The sequence below is a fragment of the Mesoplodon bidens genome (assembly GCF_964165515.1).
Source record: "Mesoplodon bidens genome assembly, chromosome: 19".
In the NCBI taxonomy this organism is placed as follows: domain Eukaryota; kingdom Metazoa; phylum Chordata; class Mammalia; order Artiodactyla; family Ziphiidae; genus Mesoplodon; species Mesoplodon bidens.
The window spans coordinates 9,367,030-9,385,947 of record NC_138179.1 but is presented as its reverse complement, the minus strand read 5'-3'; the positions used below and the strand labels follow the sequence as shown (position 1 = coordinate 9,385,947).

The 18,918-nt window shown below is 51.4% G+C and overlaps 1 protein-coding gene across 6 annotated transcripts in view; it reads left to right on the top strand.

The window, feature by feature from the left end:
- The first annotated feature begins 283 nt into the window (after positions 1-283).
- Positions 284-18,918, top strand: part of HNF1B (HNF1 homeobox B) — a 53,435-nt gene continuing 34,800 nt past the window's right edge. Inside the window, exons 1-4 of one of the 6 annotated variants that reach the window (XM_081220533.1) lie at positions 284-850; positions 5,453-5,652; positions 10,502-10,766; positions 12,192-12,427. In XM_081220533.1, the coding sequence (XP_081076659.1) occupies positions 507-850; positions 5,453-5,652; positions 10,502-10,766; positions 12,192-12,427 (1,045 nt within the window). In that variant the 5' untranslated portion in view covers positions 284-506. The remainder of the gene's footprint in view (positions 851-5,452; positions 5,653-10,501; positions 10,767-12,191; positions 12,428-18,918) is intronic. The other 5 variants (XM_081220532.1, XM_081220530.1, XM_081220531.1 and 2 more) reach the window with 5 other exon arrangements.

Here is an 18,918-nt window from a genome sequence, read left to right as displayed (position 1 = left end):
CGGACTAAAGCCGGACCCGCAGCCGGTGGAAAAGTCCCGGAGCCTTCCACACTAGGCTACAAGCTACTTGTTTAACAAGTCCAAAGGTCAGCTAAAGTTTGGCTGATAAACAGAACCAGGACAAGAATCTCTTCGGCCCCCTGGCGTGAGTACAATGGACCCTGGCAGCCCCGCTCCCGGCCCGGGTCTCCTGCGCTCCCCGTCTGCCCCTCACGCTCTCCCTCTCTCGGTTTTCCCCCCTCCCCACGACCATTTGCATCTGGCCGAAAGCCGGGCCCTCCCCACTAATTTGCATATCTTATATGGCCTAATGGTGGCGATCATGGCAAGTTAGAAGTTTTCTGACTCCTCTCGGAGGAGACTCCGGACCCCGGGGAGTAACAGGTTTTTGGAGGCTGAAGGGTGGGGGGGTTTCTGGACTTGGGGTTCACTTGTGAAACTCCCCTCCACCCTCCTCTCTCGCACCCACCCACCCCCTCACCCCCTTCTTTTTCTGTCCTTGGAAAATGGTGTCCAAGCTCACGTCGCTCCAGCAAGAACTCCTGAGCGCCCTGCTGAGCTCCGGGGTCACCAAGGAGGTGCTGGTCCAGGCCTTGGAGGAGTTGCTGCCATCCCCGAGTTTCGGGGTGAAGCTGGAGACGCTGCCCCTGTCCCCTGGGAGCGGGGCCGAGCCGGACACCAAACCGGTCTTCCATACTCTCACGAACGGCCACGCCAAGGGCCGTCTGTCCGGGGACGAGGGCTCCGAGGACGGGGACGACTATGACACCCCTCCCATCCTCAAGGAGCTGCAAGCCCTCAACACCGAGGAGGCGGCGGAGCAGCGGGCGGAGGTGGACCGGATGCTCAGGTAGGCGCGGACCGAGGTGCGGAGTGTGTGCCCGAGCCCCTTGAGCCCCCGGCCTTGTGCCTGAGCGACACTGCGCGCGACCGCTCTGGCCAAGCCTGGTTCCCACCAGAGAAGTCCCCCGGGGGGCGCTCCGCTTCTCTCCCAACACCTGGACCCCTCCAAGTCCCTCAACTGGACGGCCCGAGCCCCGAGGCTTCAGGAACGCCTGCCCAGGCCAGCGCCCGGGACCCGCGGGGCCCTCCCGGCCGGGCTGGGGCTCGGCCTGGGAGAACCCGAGCTGCGGGGCCCTTTGCCCGGAGGTTTGCCCACGCGGCGGAAGGTGCGAGTGGGCGCAGTGAAACCGCTGCGATTCCCAGGAGACCAGGCTCGGGCCCGCATCAGCCCCAGGCCAAGCCTTTCTCCGAGGTACCGCCTCCGCGGTCCGGGGAAACGCCGCCGGCCTGGGTGGGCCACGGCGTCCTGCCGCTCTTGGCAGAGGGACAGGCGGCACCTGGGCCGGGATCTGGGGGGCGACTTCTCCGGAGTGCACTCCCATTTGCAGCGCCCGTGCAAGACCCCAGGGCTATCCGGAATCCCCAAAGCCCGTTTAGATTCGCGAAAGGAAATGTTTGCACGTTGTCAGGTTAGGGTGGATCCTCAAGCGGCAAAAGAAACCACGTCACTAAGCAAGCGAGGGGAAAATGCGGCCAAGACCCCAGTTCGCAGCGGATTTGGTGGGAGAAAGGAGGGCGTTTCCGGATCTCGCCGCCGACACCCCGGCGTCCCTGGGGAATCCAAGCAGGCTGGCGGGAGGTCTATCTCCCGGCCCCGGGTCGTTTGCTAAAACTTCCCGAGCGGCCCAGGGCTTTGACAGCTGGTTACTAATTATCCCAGGAGCCCAGCGGTCCCCTTAGACCGCACGTCGCTCCCGGCCACTCTGCTTTAGGACCAAGCCCCTCGCTTGGCCTCGGACCCTTCAGAGCCGCGGTCTCTAGACAGGGCCAGGACCAAAGTCGCGCCGGGGACTCGGGCAACCTCGGTCACCCGCCCGCAGTGGCAGTTTGGGATGGGATATGACCTTGCATTTGATTTTGCTACCTGGGGACCCGGCGGCTTACTCTCTAGCAAAACAGTCAGGGGGATTTCTAGATTTTTTTTTACTTCCCAAAAGTATGTTGCTACAGTTCTGAGGTTTGAGGTTCTTCCCTCGCGGTTTCGCCCGTGGCGGCGGTTTCTCCCCAGCCGGGGTTAGGGTGCAGGAAGGTGAGAGGGGTCTGAAGAGGAGCGGCTGGGGCGCCAGGGCGGCCCGGAGGTTGACCCGGGCCCGGCGGACCGACCGATCTCCCGCCGCCCACCGGCGGGCCACCCCCCCCGCCCCGGGACCTAGGCCCATCTGCCTGGCCGCAGGCGCCCGCCTTCCAGCTGGGATTTGGAAGGACCTGGGGCGCCCCTCGGCACCCAGCCCCGCGCCGGTCCGGACGCGGCGGAGATGTAATATAAACTGCAGCACGTGGAGTTCGGGTGTTATTAATTTATTTCTATAAATCATCAACAGAAAGATACACAAAAAGTTGTGATTAGGTTGAACGGAGAGGCGGGTTATTCATTGGTGAAGTTGTAAACGCGGCGGCTTCGAGGGGGAAGGAAAGCAGAACGCGGACGCGGGGCTGCTCGCCGCTGCCCGAGCACACGCACCGCGCTGCCGGGCCCTCCCAGCCGAGCCCCCGCGCCGCCCGGAGACCCGGCGCCGGACCCGGGCTGCCCCAGGGCCAACGACGCCGAAGGCCCGGCGGGCAGAGAGCCAGGCCCGGCCCGGAGCCCTGGACCTCAGCGCTCTTCGCTGAGCAGAGCCCCCGGCTCCAGGGGGCGGGGAGCGAGGCTAGGGGGCCCGAGACCCCTGCTGGGGCGGGGGGACGCAGGACAGACCCCAAGGTTTCGCTCCCTTTCCCCAGCGGTTGCTGCCTTCCCTCCCCCAACTTCGGGAGTGGTCAGACTTGATTAAAGTAATTTTTCAAGAAATCGCTAGCGGTCCCCAGGTCACTGCACAGTCGGCTGCTGACCGCCAGACGCACGCACTCCCTTTTTGGCCCACCGCGCTCCCCGAAGGCGGAAAGAAAAGAACCGGGCAAGTCACTCTGGGGAGCGCCCGGCCACTGTTTCCACCTCTTAGAAGAGAAAGGCGAGAAAAGCAGGCCGGGGGCTGCGCGCTGCCGGGTGCCCGGCCCCAGCTCTAGGCTGGCGCGCGGTGGAAAGTTGGAAAGTTGGAAAGTTGGTTGCTCCCAAGAGGCCGGGCTTGAGGCTTCTTAAAGAAGAATCACGGCGATCTGAGACGGGGTCCAGGGCCTCTCTGCTTGTGGGCGGCCGAGGCATTGTTTGGAAAGGAGCGTGCTGGGCTGGCCAGGCGGCCGCCGAGGTCGGGCGCTTGACACCTGCGTCCTGAGCACAATGCCCGGGCGCGCTTCTCCCGTTCTGTGTGTTTATCGGGGTTGGGAACCCCTGATCTCGGGCTGTATTTTCAAATTTCAAAACGTAACCGACTCTCGGGGCTCTTCCCGGTGAATGCGTGAGAATTCTGTGGTCAGAGCTGTAAAGGTGTAACTACGCCATCTTATCCCCAACTCCGGTCCTTCAACGCGGGCTGAAAGATTTGCTATCCTTTATAAGGTTTTACTGTTGTTGTTGTTTTTTTAAACCTTCCCAATTGTTAAACGAATTCACTCTTAACAACGGAATCATTCGCTCTTAGAACATTACACTATTTCAGTTAGGTTTCTTAGACACACGAAATAAATACAAGTAAAAAAATATTAAACAAAACCAAAAAAGTCAAAGAATCTGTCGAAGCAGCATTAACTTTTAAAATCCAAATACTTTTTTCTAACTTTCGAAGCTATTGTTGGTATCTGTTGAAGGTGTTTTTCTACCCTAAAAATATCTGTGGAAATATTCACCAGAAATAAGATTTTAAATGAGCTCTGATGTTTACACGGGTATGTGCAAAATGTTACATTACTTTCCTCTTACTCAAGGTGAATTCTCCATGCTTGAAACCGGGACGCAGTTCCTCATTTTTTGTTCCTGTTGTTACTTCATTATGTTGTATTACATGGAAGTACCTTTATAAATACTTGAGAAATATATTAAGCTATATGTAATTAATCTTGTTTGCATTTCTCAAAACATGTCTATCAAAGCCTGTGTTTTCATAAATTTAATATTAAAGACTTGCTAAAATGATCACAATTTTTCAAATGCGTACAAAAATCCCAGTTTAATCACTGGATTTTTAAAATTTCATTACACAAACATAACTTTAGTTGACATGTTATAGATACCATTTAAAAATAAATCGGTTATTTCATTTGCAACACTGTAAATGTTGCTTTTCAGCATTGTTTTTTATTACCTCTGAAACTACTTTTTCCCTTCACTTTTTTTCATGTTCTGTCAGGCTATTATATACATCAACATACAGTAAAGGGATGCTGTTTGTTTTGTTTTGTTAAGTTAAATATGTAGCTGCATTAAACAAATAGTATATGTGGATGTATTGTTTCTTGAATATTTTTGTTCTATACTGTGCACTGTTTTCTTAATTTCTGTTTTCAATTATGTCTCTCACTTTTAAGTCACCTATTCAATAAGCAAGAAGAGATATTGGCAAGTTGAAAACATTTGGAATAAATTCAAAGGCACTAATACGGTGTTCTAAAGAAGCTTTTTGCATTACCTGTGTTTATGAGAAATGTAAGCTCTTATCCCAAGCTTAAAATTTATGAGAAAGATTAACTTCCAGACACTCTTACCCTGTCAGAGGAGAAATGTAAGAATACAGGAAAACATGGCATTTGGAATCATTCATATCATATTCAGAAATTGAAATTATTCTCCCTCTGTTTGGTCTTATTTGAGAGGCGGGGCTGTGAAGATTTTTTTTTTTTTTTTTTTTTTTTTTTTTTTTACTTTACTGGCCTCACCTCAGTGCAGCGATTCTTCAGCCCCAGGGAGGAACGTCATTTCTTAAAACTTTTCTGAAACTCTGAAAACCGTTTAACGTTTGGCTAAGAAGTCCTCCTTGCTTCTCAGGAGGTGGACACAAAAGTTTTACTCCTGTTTTATAAGACAAGAAATGGGGACACCCATTCTGAAGGAAAATAATGGGGGAGCAGTCCAGGTGAATTTAGAGATTCTGCCCTCTATCATTGTCGGATCAGCCAGCCCAGCCCCAAGCTAATGGCACCTCCACTGTCCAGTGGGCCTCTTGCCGTTGTTTAAGTCTCTCACATTCCAGGAAAGTGAAGGAAAGCAAAATAAAGCAGGAACTTCTCTTTCTGCTTCCCAAGAGAGAGTGCTGGGGTGCTTTCCCATTCCTGAAGCAGGGAAATCATCTTCCTCTTTGCCCTCCTAATCTCAGATGAAAGGGATGGAGTACACTATATAGGAGCTTTCATCTTCTCTTTTGTTTAGGTTCTATTTTGGCCTCTCCCCAGGATGTAACTTGGACAGGAGGAGAAACAGGGGAAGGTCAGAGTTTTACACAGAGTTTAGGTAAAACCTCTAGAAAGAGGGTATTTCTCCCCGACCTCTTCTACCAGCATCCTAACCATCTGCTTATCTGTCTAGCGAGGACCCTTGGAGGGCTGCCAAAATGATCAAGGGCTACATGCAGCAACACAACATCCCCCAGAGGGAGGTGGTCGATGTCACCGGCCTGAACCAGTCACACCTCTCCCAGCATCTCAACAAGGGCACCCCTATGAAGACCCAGAAGCGCGCTGCCCTGTACACCTGGTACGTCCGAAAGCAACGGGAGATCCTCCGACGTAAGTGCTTTCATCCTGCCTCTGCCTCAACCAGGAGTGACCTTTGCCCTAACTCTGACCCCTGTGGAATGCCTCAGTTTCCTCTTCATCAACAAGGTCTGCATAGCGCTTGGCAAATATAATGAAGCTGGCATGTGGATTTGGCCTTCAGCGCTGCTGTACAATGGGTTGACTTATATCATTTTCTTCTCCCACGATCCCCTAGTACCCAGCCAGTTGCTTTGACAAGCCCTTCAGTGTGTGCAGTGCACCTTGAATATTTTGGTCCCTGCTTCCAACATCTTTCTCTTTGAAACCAAGTAGGTAACAATGGAGTATCGTCCCCAAAGTAAGCCAAGCATCTCCCCTTGATACATCACCATGGATCAGTTTCCAAGGAAGACATTTAGTAACAATCAATAATATTGATCACTATTATCGTTATTTTTCTCCTCTCTGAAAGGAGTATAAAAAATATAAGGCATTTGTATATATAGATATATTCAGAACCTGATCCTGTTACTTGGGAGGGTTGGGTAGGAGGGTGCAACTGAGTTCTGAAGCAACTTAAGATGCTTGCTCACATTTACCAAAATCGGTGGAGTTTTGAGACCCCCAGCCGGTGAGCCTATCAGAGGAAGAAGTTGCTTCTGGCTAAAGCAGGACACACTAAAAGCGCCTGCATTTGCAGCTCTGACCCATGAATTCTTGTCATTCCCATTGTCGTTTCCAAATTTCCTTTTTGTCCCAAGATTTCTTCTACCCAATAACACAAAGATTTTTGTTTTGAACTCTAGGGAAGTTTGAACTGCCTTTCAATGATAAGAGTATCAGTGACCTACTGTTTTTATGTTAGGAAGGTATACTTTTACATTACACTTTGATTATTGCGATCCAGCCCTTTTTCTAGGAAAAACTTATATGAGCTTTCACTCCTCCCACACACTATCCTCTGGGCGGTGGGCTTCTCTGTCAAGATACGAGTTTCTACCCCTTTCTGGGCTGGGTTTTTCCCCTCTCACTGGAGGGCTACTTTTTAAAATCACTCTTGTTTTCTGTCACACACTGACCTGAAGTGATTGTTTTAGTATTTATTGTCTCAATGTCTGTGGGCTGGAAAGAACTTCAAGGTGGAGGGAAAGGGTTCATCTCATATTGTGGTGGTTTGCTCTTTTGTTGGAAGCATTAGATGGGTAGGTTAGAAGAAGCAAAGTGAGAGCTCTTTGCTACTGAGGGGAAGAGGACCCTTTTAAACTCTGGGATGATCCACCATCCGTGGTGACTAGGTCTTTAAGAATTTGTGTGTCTGACATGAAGCAATTCCCTGTAATTCCTGGAAAGCCTAAGAAAAATTTTCAGGAGCCAGTCTCCAAAGGCCAGAGAACCCTTGGGACACACCCTCACTCCAATACAAGCCTCAGGCAGCATCTCCAGTTTGAGCTACCTCTGTGCGTGCCATGGGATTTCCCTCAGAAAGGAGAAGGAGGACAGCCGGAAGCGTCTAAAAAGACAAAAGTCCCAAAAAGTTTCTCAAGATGCTTGAGAATGACATTTTGCAAAAACGTATGACAGTCTCTGCAAAGGATTTTTAAATTATTATTAGTGTTTTAAAGTCCCATGAGACATAAAGCTTACGAAGGATCCCTTCATTCTGTAAATATTATATGAGCACCTATGAGGTGCCAAGCACTTGCTGGGCTGTGAGATACACCCGTCCTTTTCTCCAGGGATTTACAACCTAATGAGGGAGATGAGATGTTTGAAAAACTAATGACAGCTGCTCTCTAAGAGTTGTTATAAAAGTATACACAAGGGGCAGCAGAGGAGTTGCTAAATTGCCTAGAGACATCATGGAGGGCTTCCTAGAGGAGGCGACATTTCAACCAATTCTTAAAGGATGAATATAAGACATGCTCGCATGGGATAAAATATAGGAAGTGAGATGAATAAAAGAGGGACACAACTGAACGTGGCAAGTGGTAAGAGAGAGTGGGGAAGATAAAAAAAAGATGACACATGATAAATTTTCTTGAGAAACTAAAAATAATAAATGGTAATATTCATGAACCCATCTATGCAGATAGAATCTCCTTGTCCAGGCTGGCTCCTGAGCCTGTAAAGAGGTTGCCGAAGCCAGCTGCTCCAAGTTAGTTTTTATGGGCAATGAACATTTTCTGTGCCCCTCCCCCAGTTAATCTGGAAGGAAGTGGGGGAGAGTTGGTGGTGGATGGAGGACATGGGGGAGTCTAGTTCTTCAAAATGTGCAGCCAGCAGCCAGAGGCAGCCCCCACAGCGTGGGGCAGCTGCAGGCGTGTCTCGCACCCACCACAGGCAGAACTTCAGGAGTCAGTTCAGTTACCTCCACCCAAGGCCGATTGGAAGGTTTTGTGGGTGTGTTGTTTGGGTTTTGTTTCAAGCGAGAGGTGATGCATATGCTGCATCACCATGCATATGCATGGTGATGCAATGGTTATGAGTTTAGCGTCTACAGGTTGGGTTCACGTCCTGGCTCCCGCCCCAAGCCCATGCAACGTTAACTGGTCTGAGCCTTAATTTCTTCATCTGTAAAATGGAGATAACAATACTTCTTGCACAGAGAAGTGTGAGAATGAGATGAAGGGATACATTTGGAGGATTTTGTATAATACCTCACTGTAGAAATGGTTCAGTAAATGTTCCCTGTGATGACCTCCGTTCACATCAAATGAGGAACCTCATACTGATCCTGGGTCCTTGGGATCACCCATACTGGCTTTGGCTATTATTCACGGTAACTCCACAGGGCCACAGGGAGGAGAGGAGTCACTGAGACAGACACCCACTGAGCAGGGGACTTCCTTCTCCCACTATGATCCTCCCCAAAGTCACTGTACTTAGATGGCCGCTATGAAGACCAAATAATACAGGAAGTGTAAAAGCACTTTGAAAAGTATAACTTCTGTAGGAACTTGGGTGATCATCATTACCATCAACGTTATCCTGACTAGGGGCAGATGTTCTAAAAGACTATTTAGTGCCCGTAGGTCTTCACCCAGTCCCATTCCACAGGCGGGGAAGCTGAGGGACCAGGAATTAAGGAACTTGGTTGGGGCCCTACATGATTTCATTGAGTCCGTGACTTCCTGCCAGTAAATTTGGCAGAGACATTCTCAGGTATCTAAAGGAATTGTTGGGAACCGGTGAAAACAGAGCCCTAAGTGACCTGAGAATCATCCAAAGTGGGCGGGGCCCAAATCAAAGGTCCCAGTGACACGTTCAGTCCATCTACCTGGGAGACAGCTCGTTAACTTGGCCGATCGGCAACTGGTTAAACAAAGGCCAACACCACCTGCGTCTGGGGTACAGACTTGTTAGGGGCCCACTGCTCCTTGTGATGGACCAAGATGGAAATGGATCCTTAGATGGTAGTAAGTTTCCCATTGCTGGAGGTGGATGGGCTGGGAGGCCACGTGGTAGGGTGTTGTGGATAAGATTCAAGCACTAAGTAGTGGCCTGACTTTGGACCTTGAGGATTTTCTGAGACCTGTAGGGATGACTCCAGGAACCAAGAAAGAAAAACATCAAGGTCCAGAACCCAGGGACCAGGAGTTAGGAGATGAATCTGTTACTTGTCCTTGTTCAGCAGGGTCCTTGGCCTCTATGCTTGTTCATCTGTAAAATGGAATTAATCACCCTGATGAACCTTTTTCACGCACATGTGAGAAAGAGGACAACGAGGCTGCCTCTTCCATGAGCAAATATCAAATCTCATTGCAACCACAAAGGCTAGGAAATCACCATCAGGCGAACTGCCGTCTTTCATTCATTCATTCAACCAAAATATATTGAGGGTCACAGTGTGCCTGGGTCCTGGGAATTGGACTGACAAGGGGCATCATGCCATCTATATTTACCTTTCTCCAGCTCATGAAGTGCCACTCCCAGGAAGGGCCTGTGTTTGCTATCTCCTGCATTTCCCTTCTTTCAAATGTGAGAGCAGGTCTGTAAGACCTTTCCCTCTTGGGCTGTTTCCCTCCTAAATGGACCCCTGGAGAGAGAGAGAGAGAGAGAGAGAGAGAGAGAGAGAGAGAGAGAGAGAGAGACACACACACACACACACACACACACACACACACACACACACACACACACACACACACACACACACACACACACACACACACACACACACACACACACACACACACACACACACACACACACACACACACACACACACACACACACACACACACACACACACACACACACACACACACACACCCCCATTGCCTCCGAAATGATCTGAGCTCTAAAGAGCTTCTTCTCTTTCCAATACAAAGGTCCAGTTATATTTATTTCAAAGCAGTAGTCAAAAGATTTGGGGTTTGGGGTTTTTCAAAGAGCATAACATTATAATGTTGATCCCTAGGAATTAGGAGAGCGGTGGGGGGAGCTATTTTCAGCCTCTAAACACTTTGTCTAAGTGCAGATTGTACTTTTGAGCATTTTTTCCCCTAGACCTGAGACTTGATGGAGTTCATCTCCTTGACATCAAAACACAAGAGTTCAGGATTCAGAGTGTTGCTTCATGTCTGAGAGCCAGTGAGCCAATGAAATAATAATAATAATAAATTGTCCTGCAAACAATGGTCGGCCACGTTTGAGCTCCTCCAAAGAAAGGAAAGGGGTGGCTTTGGTGGAGCCATCAGAAGTGGGCAGTGAGGGCCCTGAGCCGAGCCTACCCCCTGCACCCCCATCCACAGTAACAGCAGATCCCAAAGCTCAGGGGAGAGGAATAAAGGTGTTTTGTTCCCGTTGGTCTATCTGTCTGTGTGTCTGCTGAGTGAAGGCTACAGACCCTATCAAATCTACTCCTTTCTCTTTTCAGAATTCAACCAGACAGTCCAGAGTTCTGGAAATTTGACAGACAAAAGCAGTCAGGATCAGCTGCTGTTTCTCTTTCCAGAGTTCAGTCAACAGAGCCAGGGGCCTGGGCAGTCCGATGATGCCTGCTCTGAGCCCACCAACAAGAAGATGCGTCGCAACCGGTTCAAATGGGGGCCCGCGTCCCAGCAAATCTTGTACCAGGCCTACGACCGGCAAAAGAACCCCAGCAAGGAAGAGAGGGAGGCCTTAGTGGAGGAGTGCAACAGGTAACACCACCAGAAGCTCACCCGAGCAGGCAGGCAAGCACATGGACCCGAGCTCCATCCCCTCAGTCCTGGAATATTGAGACATTAGTTATCCAGATAAGTGGCCAAATCAGGGTTTCCCAAAGTGTGTTCCACAGAACCCTCATTTCAAGCTATTAATAAATCAGTTTGAGAAGCATCATTCTGCATACTTCCTCTTAGGGAGTTATGACATACATTAATATTTTAAAGGCTCTGAGAAGTCCTGCAGTCAAGAAACCCACTCCACTTTGCTGAATTGGTTGTTAACCATGGGAGGTCTCTCTGTGGTATACCCCTATGAACTGTTATCCCAGAGAATGCTGGAGAATGCTGGTCTAAAATGTAATGCCAATGAAGGGAGAATCATGTGTTTGACCTCCCTTACAGACCAGGGAAAAGCTATCCCTTAGCCACAGACTGGCTTTGGCCTTGACCAAATGTTGTACACACATTGGTTCAAAGGAAACTTAGCAGGAGAGCAAGAATTACTGCCCACACTGATTAGAGTCCTTTTTGTAGGGTTCATTTGTTCTTAATGACATGGAATTTTAAAGAAAACTATTAGAAATCCTCAAGATATCTTTTTGCTTCATTCCTGCCCCATCCGCCCTGACTCCAACCTTGACTTTTAAAAAAATCTGCTCTTTGCTCTGGTTAAGACCTCTCTCTGGGCTGGACTGGCTCTGGCAGTGGGAGGATACAGCCAGGGAGGTCAGGCTGGGGAGTGGGGAGGCAAAACGATCCGCCCACACATGTCACAGCGTCCTCAGCTGTGCTCTGGCCCTCTGCTGATGAGAAGGACCCCCCCAGTACCCACTGGTGTCTAAGAATCTCTCTCACTCCTGGCACTGGGGTTTCATCAGCAGTGATAAAACTAGAGACCAGCCGTCTTTTGCGTGGCCTCATTTATACCTCACCCAGCCTGCCCCTTAGAGGGGGTTCTGCTGTGTGAATAAGGAATCTCGCTTCCCTGATACCTGTGTGGGATGTCCAAACCCCAGAAGACCAGAAGTCATTTCAGGGTGCTTTGGAAGGGCTTAGAGCCGGGAGCTTTCCTTTTGTAGGGTGGGAAGAATAACCACATCAGGAGGAGTCAGGAGGCCCACCTGCACCTTCTCCCTGAGCTGCCTGCCCCTCGGCTTCCTCTCTTTTTCAGGAGCCACACCAGAGGCTGCGCCCCTGACTCCCGGGGCAGCGAGCCTGCTCCATACCTGTGTTCCGCCCCGCTCCCGCCGTCTCATCAGATAACTACCTGGGCTGGCCTTTCCTCAGGACAGGCTTTCCCGCACTCTATCCGTGGTCTCTTCGCTCTCCTTGCCGAGGCCCCCCGTGATTGTGCGTCTGGGGCCGGCCCGCGGCCCCGGGCCGCCCTTGCTCACCACTTCCCCTCCCTCCTGTTCTCAGGGCGGAATGTTTGCAGCGGGGTGTCTCCCCCTCCAAGGCCCATGGCCTGGGCTCCAACCTGGTCACTGAGGTCCGTGTCTACAACTGGTTCGCGAACCGCAGGAAGGAGGAGGCATTCCGGCAGAAGCTGGCCATGGACGCCTACAGCTCCAGCCAGACACACGGCCTGAACCCGCTGCTCTCCCACGGCTCCCCCCCGCACCAGCCCAGCACCTCCCCTCCCAACAAGCTGCCAGGTAAGCCGGGCCCCAGCGCCTCAGCGACCCGACCCTCCGGCTTCTCCCCACGGCTCTCAGGGTGTCTCAGAGGAGGCAGTGCTTTTGGATGGTCCTAGGGCTGGCCTCCTCCTGCTGCTGGAATATTCTCGTGAGAAGAGCGTGTGGCTCTAGTTGGGTTTGCTCTGACTCCTTGCTCGGCCTCCAGGGAGCCCTCCGCCCGCCTCGTTCTTCTCCAGGCTCTTCTCTCCTGCCCTTGCGGCTGCTGACTCAGCGGGTCAGGGCCACCACCGGATGAGAAGGAGCAGGCTGCCCCGCGGGTGTGCCTGGTCCACACCGCAAGCAGAGGGGTCGCCCCTCCGCCCCATCCAGGTCCACCCCCAGGGCTCTGTCCAGCTGCAGCAGGAGGAGCCCAGGGCCCTCTGGGGAAGGGCCAATCTGCTTGTTGGCGTCTGTGCTCCGCCAGAGTTAGGGTAGGGTGGGTCACTTGAAATCTTGGCGGTGATGAGTTGGCCAAAATTGGTTGAGTACCTATGTGTGCTGCCGTGTGCCAGGCCCCGGCTGGGATTAGGTGCCTCTGCTCTGGGCTGTGGGCTTGTCAGGATGGAATCCTACACCTTCCTGGTGGGAAAGCACCCCCCTAGGCTGAGGGCTGCGTCGGGCATAGGCTGGGGATGGGATGAGTACGTCTTCCCCTGGGGCTTCGTCCTCCCAGGAAAGCCAGCTTCCGGAGTGGATGTGTTTACTGAGGTCGGTTTGGTGCCTGTGTAGACAGACTGCGGCACAGTCTGCTGCCTGCTCCGGGGAAGGGTTTGCAGAAGGAGAGCCGAGCACCATTTCTAACTCGGGGGACGGTTCTGAAACTGCTCGTCCCCTCGCCTGCTGGTTTGCCCTTCTGATGGGAGAGGCCTGAGACCTGGGCGCTGACCTAAGTGCTGGGGGCACAGGCTCAGAGCCAGCAGCTGGGCCGTCTCCAAGCATCTGTCCCACACTGCACCCCATCCGCCCAGCATGACCCCTTCAGGTGTCTCTGGGGGCCTGCTACTGTCCAGCGCGAAGCCTGGGGGGCCAGGGAGGGGAGCTTCTCCGGGTCCCGTTGCCACAGAAGGGGAGGGCTCAGCCACACGGGAAGAAAGTTGGGGTTACTCTTGAGACGCAGAGAAACCTCCAGATGAACACTGGCCTGACGGCAAAGTAACGTACCCCGGTGCAGTAGTAATCCGTGGAGCTGGAGCAGGGAGCTCCCGGGGGGCGTGGCTGGGGTTAGGGGCGTTACTGAGAAGACAATGGCTATTGTGCTGGGACCTGTGATCTCCACACCAAAGTCAGGGAGCCTGCAAGCCAAACAAAGGCCCGGCAGCTTTCTGACAAGCTGGGGTTGTGGTGAGGTCACCAGGCGGTTGTTGGCTTAGGCATTCTGTATGGTGACAGGAGACCCAGAGAGGCGGGGCTGGAGGGGCTGGAGCAGGTACTAGGGACAGGGCAGGGGTCGGGCGGGAAACATGGCCCGAGACACCACTGAGCCCTCTGAGGAGGCGTATCCCACTGGAAGTGGATTCTGTAGGGTCCTCGGAAGTCGCAACCTTTTTAAAAATCAGTGAATATTAGAACTGGGAGGAACTTGGAAGAAGGAAACTGAGGCCCAGAAAGAGGTAGTGACTTTGAAGAGTTCCACAGGGCGACGGTAGCAAAACAAGGGCTAGAACCCAGGCCTGCCGATTCCCACCCTGTACTTCCCCGCAGCACAGACAGGCGCTGAGTCCGGGCACCATGTTGGTGATGAGTAAGACACGCACGAAGACCTCCTGCTGGCGTAGAGTCCCTAGAACTGGCTGGGGATCAAGGTTATCTTTGGGGAGTTTGTGCGTCTTTCTAGCTATTTATGGAGCAATAATTATGGGCCACTGTGTATTTTCAGTGGCTACCTTCCCCTCTCCCTTAATTTTCATTCAGGGTTCATCAAAATAGTCCAGGGACTGATTCTCCAGACTTACCTTTGAATCCTGGTTCTAACCTGGTTCTAATTCCCATAACTGCAGTGTGGTCAATTCACATAACTTCTCTGAGTCTGAGTTTCCTGTCTGTAAAATGGAGATATAGTACCTACCTCATAGGGGCCATGTGAGAATTAAACGAGAGAGTGTGTAAACACCCATCTTTCCCAATAAACCATAACTACTGTTATCATTATTATTATCACAGAAGAGGCTAAACAAGCAGCAGTGGAAAGAGTGCCGGGCAGCGGAAATCTCTTTCCTTGTCAGTGTCATACATGGGCGTTGTTCCTAAGAGGCAGGGAGGTGTGCTCTGGGGCTGGGGTGCAAATGCTGGGATCAGGCCCTGCCCCCCTCGCAGGCTGCTGGTGGAGGCAGCGCATGGGCTGTGACAGGCTCCTAGGGAGTGCGCCCAGGGCCAGCCAGATGGCAGGCTGAAGCCCAGCGCTCAGGGAAGGTTTGATCTGAACTTCTCACCATATATTTCCCATCACGGTCCCTACAACCAAGGTATGGTCTCTAACTAAGCCCCAAACCTACCTGGATGCAGAAAAGAGCTCTGTGGTGGCCGAGGAGAAACCAACAGCCGGAGTCAGCACTAGCAACCTCTAAGGCTGAGCTGGGGAGATGAGGTCCCCACCCCCTCCCCACTTTCCCCTCCAAACACCAGTCTCTGAGCCAGGAGGACAGGAGGCACCTTTGAGACAAATCTTTCCCTTGACCCCTCTTCCTGCAGAGGAGAGCATCCCTTCTGTACCTGAGCCCCTTCCCGCCCAGCCACGCTTACGGTGCTGTGGCCCACTTGCCCATGGTGACCACAGTGTGACCCTGGTCCTGGAATGTCCAGCACAATAGGAGTGGCAGAAGGAGCCCTTTGCCTCTGTCAGCAGAGGCTGATTGGTTACAAGGTGCCCTACAAACACACTGTCAGCAGAATCAGCTGTTTTCAGCGTTGCCCCTCCCGACTTTACAATCACACGCCAGCATGCAGCCCAGGGTTGTCACGGCTTTGTCTTCCTCATGCATGCTTAATTGACAATTAAGTTGAGTCTTTGAACCAGCCTGGCTGCCTCTGATGGGGCTTCATCTTTCCAGTGAGTGTCACAGGGGCACCCTTTGTTTGCTCTTCTTGGGGGCCTGGAGTTACTGTAGCAGGCTGCGGGCAGCCATTTATCTTCAGCCAGGAAGGCCTTTATCTGCGCCCCCCATCCCAGCTCTCGCCAGCAGGAGCTGTCCCTGGTTATAGGCCCTGTGACAGCCCATTCTGAGGCCATTGAGCAGGCCCGGAGTGATGGCCCCAACCTCCATTCTGGAGCAGAATCAAGAGAAAGGCCCCCCAAAGGTCAGAGAGCAGGGCTGTGGCCAGGAAGCAGACTGGTTGGAGACTGGTGCCTGTATTGATCAGTCCGAGGAGGAGGAAGTTGGCATGGGATGGAAGCTGGGCTAGCCTTGGCCCAAGCCCTGGGATCGGCTGCACGATCTGTGGTGGCCTTGCGTACTGTCCCCTTTGCTCCAGTCTGTGGCAAACTCACCTGGTCGCCTCCAGCAAACTCACCTGGCCGCCTTGCGACAGCAAGACAGGGGCAGAGGTCTTCATCAGCCTTTCTTCACCCCACACCTAATGTCCTCCCTCTTGTATCATCTTTCAAGAAGGAGATAGAGGCTCATTCTCCTAGTAAGAAAGTGAGGCCCAGAGGTGAGAACAAGCCCTACCAGGATAACCTTTGGATGTCCTGAGCCACACAGCCTCTTTACCCAAGAAGAGGAGACGTTTATTTCTGTGGCTGCTTTCTCCTCACTCCCTTCAAATTCTACTCCTGCCTCTCCAAGCCCAGGGGCTGTGATTGCCCCCATGGTCAGATCAGAGCTTGAGGACCTGAGAATCCAGCCTCCTGCCTCCCCCCAAACCCCTCTTACATCTCCTCCTAACTTGCCTGCAGAACTCTAACCCTGGGTCTTAGACAAACCAGACTCTGGGCCAGGATATCACGTGGTTGCTGTGGTTTTCCCTGACACTGAAATCTGCAGAAGCCAAGGAAATCTCAAAAGTGCCCAGTGGCGGGGTCATGAGTAAATCTGAAGAATCAGAACAGCTAGTGCTGATCGAGCGCTTCCTGGGTACCAGGCCCTGGGCTGAGTACATGCATCATCTTATTTAATCCTCACAACTTTGTAGGGTAGACACCATCCATAACCTTACCCTTATTTTACAGTCAAGGAAGGTGAGATATTTCGTATGTCAGTAATTTGCCCAAGTTCATATAGTTTGTAGAGACGAGGGGAAGATGGCGGAAGAGTAAGATGCTGAGATCACCTTCCTCCCCACACATATAGTTTGTAAGTGGCAGAGACAGGTTTTGAGCTGTTACACACTGACTATCACTTTACTTTATGCAGATGCTAAGGACTTTCAGACATGGAAATCAACACACACACACACACACACACACACACACACACACAAAATCCTCCCACAGTTCCTTCTTCTCCTATATTCTTACTGTTCCCTTCTGAATGACAAAGGGGCTTTGCGAGGTGGGTTAAGGGTGGGGTCTCCCAGTCTGGCTAGTTTGCTGCTTCCGCCTCCCTCTCAACCTCCCCCCCCGCCCCCCTGCCACCAACTGTTGCCCCTGACCAAGGTGGATTCTGTGCCCTGCCCAGGGAAGAAATCAAAGCCCCCTCTTTCACAACGCCATCCCCGTCTGGGTGGGGATCTGAACTGCCCTTGCAGTCGGCACTGTCTGGGGCACTAAATGCCTTAACAACTTAATGGGGCTTCTGAGACAGTACAGGCACCTCAGCTCACCTCTGGAGCCCCGCCCACTCCCTGGGCAGCAGACGAGTGGAGGGAGTTTATGAGGGCAGTTGTAAAAATATTCATCTCCGCAGCACAGATCCCCACAGTACATAAGCCCCATTGTCCCTAAGTAGTAGGTTCTTTGAGTTCAGAAGAGAAACAGATCCTGCCTTGAGTCATCTGCTATTTTAGAAAACACATTTATACTGATGTGGAGTTCCGTGGTGACCACGGCTCCAATGTTCTCCTTGTAGGGACTTTATCTGACTGCCATTTTATCTGTTGAATTCGAAGGTCATTTTATCTTGCGGGTACCACCCCATCGGCTGCCACTAGATTGGGGAAGACAATCAGGATATTAATGAGCTTAAGAGGCCCAGCCTTCAGAGCATTCTGCTGGCAGCCTCCCCCTGATAGCGGACCAGCCCTGGTCTGCATACAAAGAAACCTGGCTGCCCTGGCTGGTGGGACTCCAGCCTCCTCACAAAGGGGCCAAGGAGATACCGGAGTTCTATCACTGAAGGCAGCCCTACCTGCGTGCCTAATCCCCCTGAAGGACCCTTAGAGAATTCAAGGACTCCTTGATGCCTCCTGTCCAACCCGAGGAGGAAGGAAGCTGCCTGCAAGCACATTGCCCCAGCCCCCAAGTTATGGGAGAAGTGTCCTTGGAGTCTGTTTGTTGAAGGTTTGATGGAAACTGACAAGAACTGAGAGAGAATTAAGCAGAGGGAGAGAGGTAGAGAGCTATGCAAGGGTCTATGAAACTAACTGCTGGCCGGGAAGCCACAAGATCAAACACAAACGGGGAGAGGGGAAAAAAATATATATATATATGAAACATAAAAATAAATATATATGAAACATATATATATATATGAAACATAGCCCCAAAATAAAGTCAAATACCTTCAGTCCTGGTTATCATCCTAGCTGTGCATAAGAGCTCTTGTATAGGGGATGGCAAACTTTCTGTAAAGAGCTAGAGAGTGACTATTTTAGGCTTTTCAGGCCATACTGTCTCAGTCACAGCTACTCAGCTCTGCCTTTGGAGAACACAAGCAGCCATGGACCGTACGTGAACGAATGCACATGGCCGTCTTCTAGTAAACTTCATTGATGGGGATTGAAATTTGAATTTCCTATGATTTTTGCATATCACAAAATATTCTTTTTTTATTTTTAAAAACTATTTTAAAATGTGAAAACCATTCTGAGCTCGTGGGTCATACAAAAACAGGCTGCTTGGCCTGCAGATCACAGTTTGCTGACCCGTGCTCTAGGACAACTGTTCCTAAATCTCGCCTTGTTTTAGAATCAGCTGGGGGACTTCCAAAAATCCCAGTGCCTGGGCTGTACCATAGATGCCTGACCGTCAACAATACCAACATTTAATATATGCTAAAGATACTCTGGAGAAATGCTGTTATAAATCCAAGTGGGCGTAGCAACAAAGTCATGGGTATGGAGGTCGACCTGAATCCCAACCTCAACTTGGCCACTGATCAGCTGTGTGACTCTGGACTCTGAGCCTCAGTTTCTTAGTGCATAAAATGGAGACACCCACTCATGCAGATGTGGGAAGCATTAAATGAGATAACATATGCAAAGCACCCCAGATGTAGCAGGCCCTCATACCATATTATACCATACCATACCATACCTATTACCATACCTTGTGGAGCCCAGTGGTTTGGGTTCCTTTCTCCTCTTTCCCTCTGTTC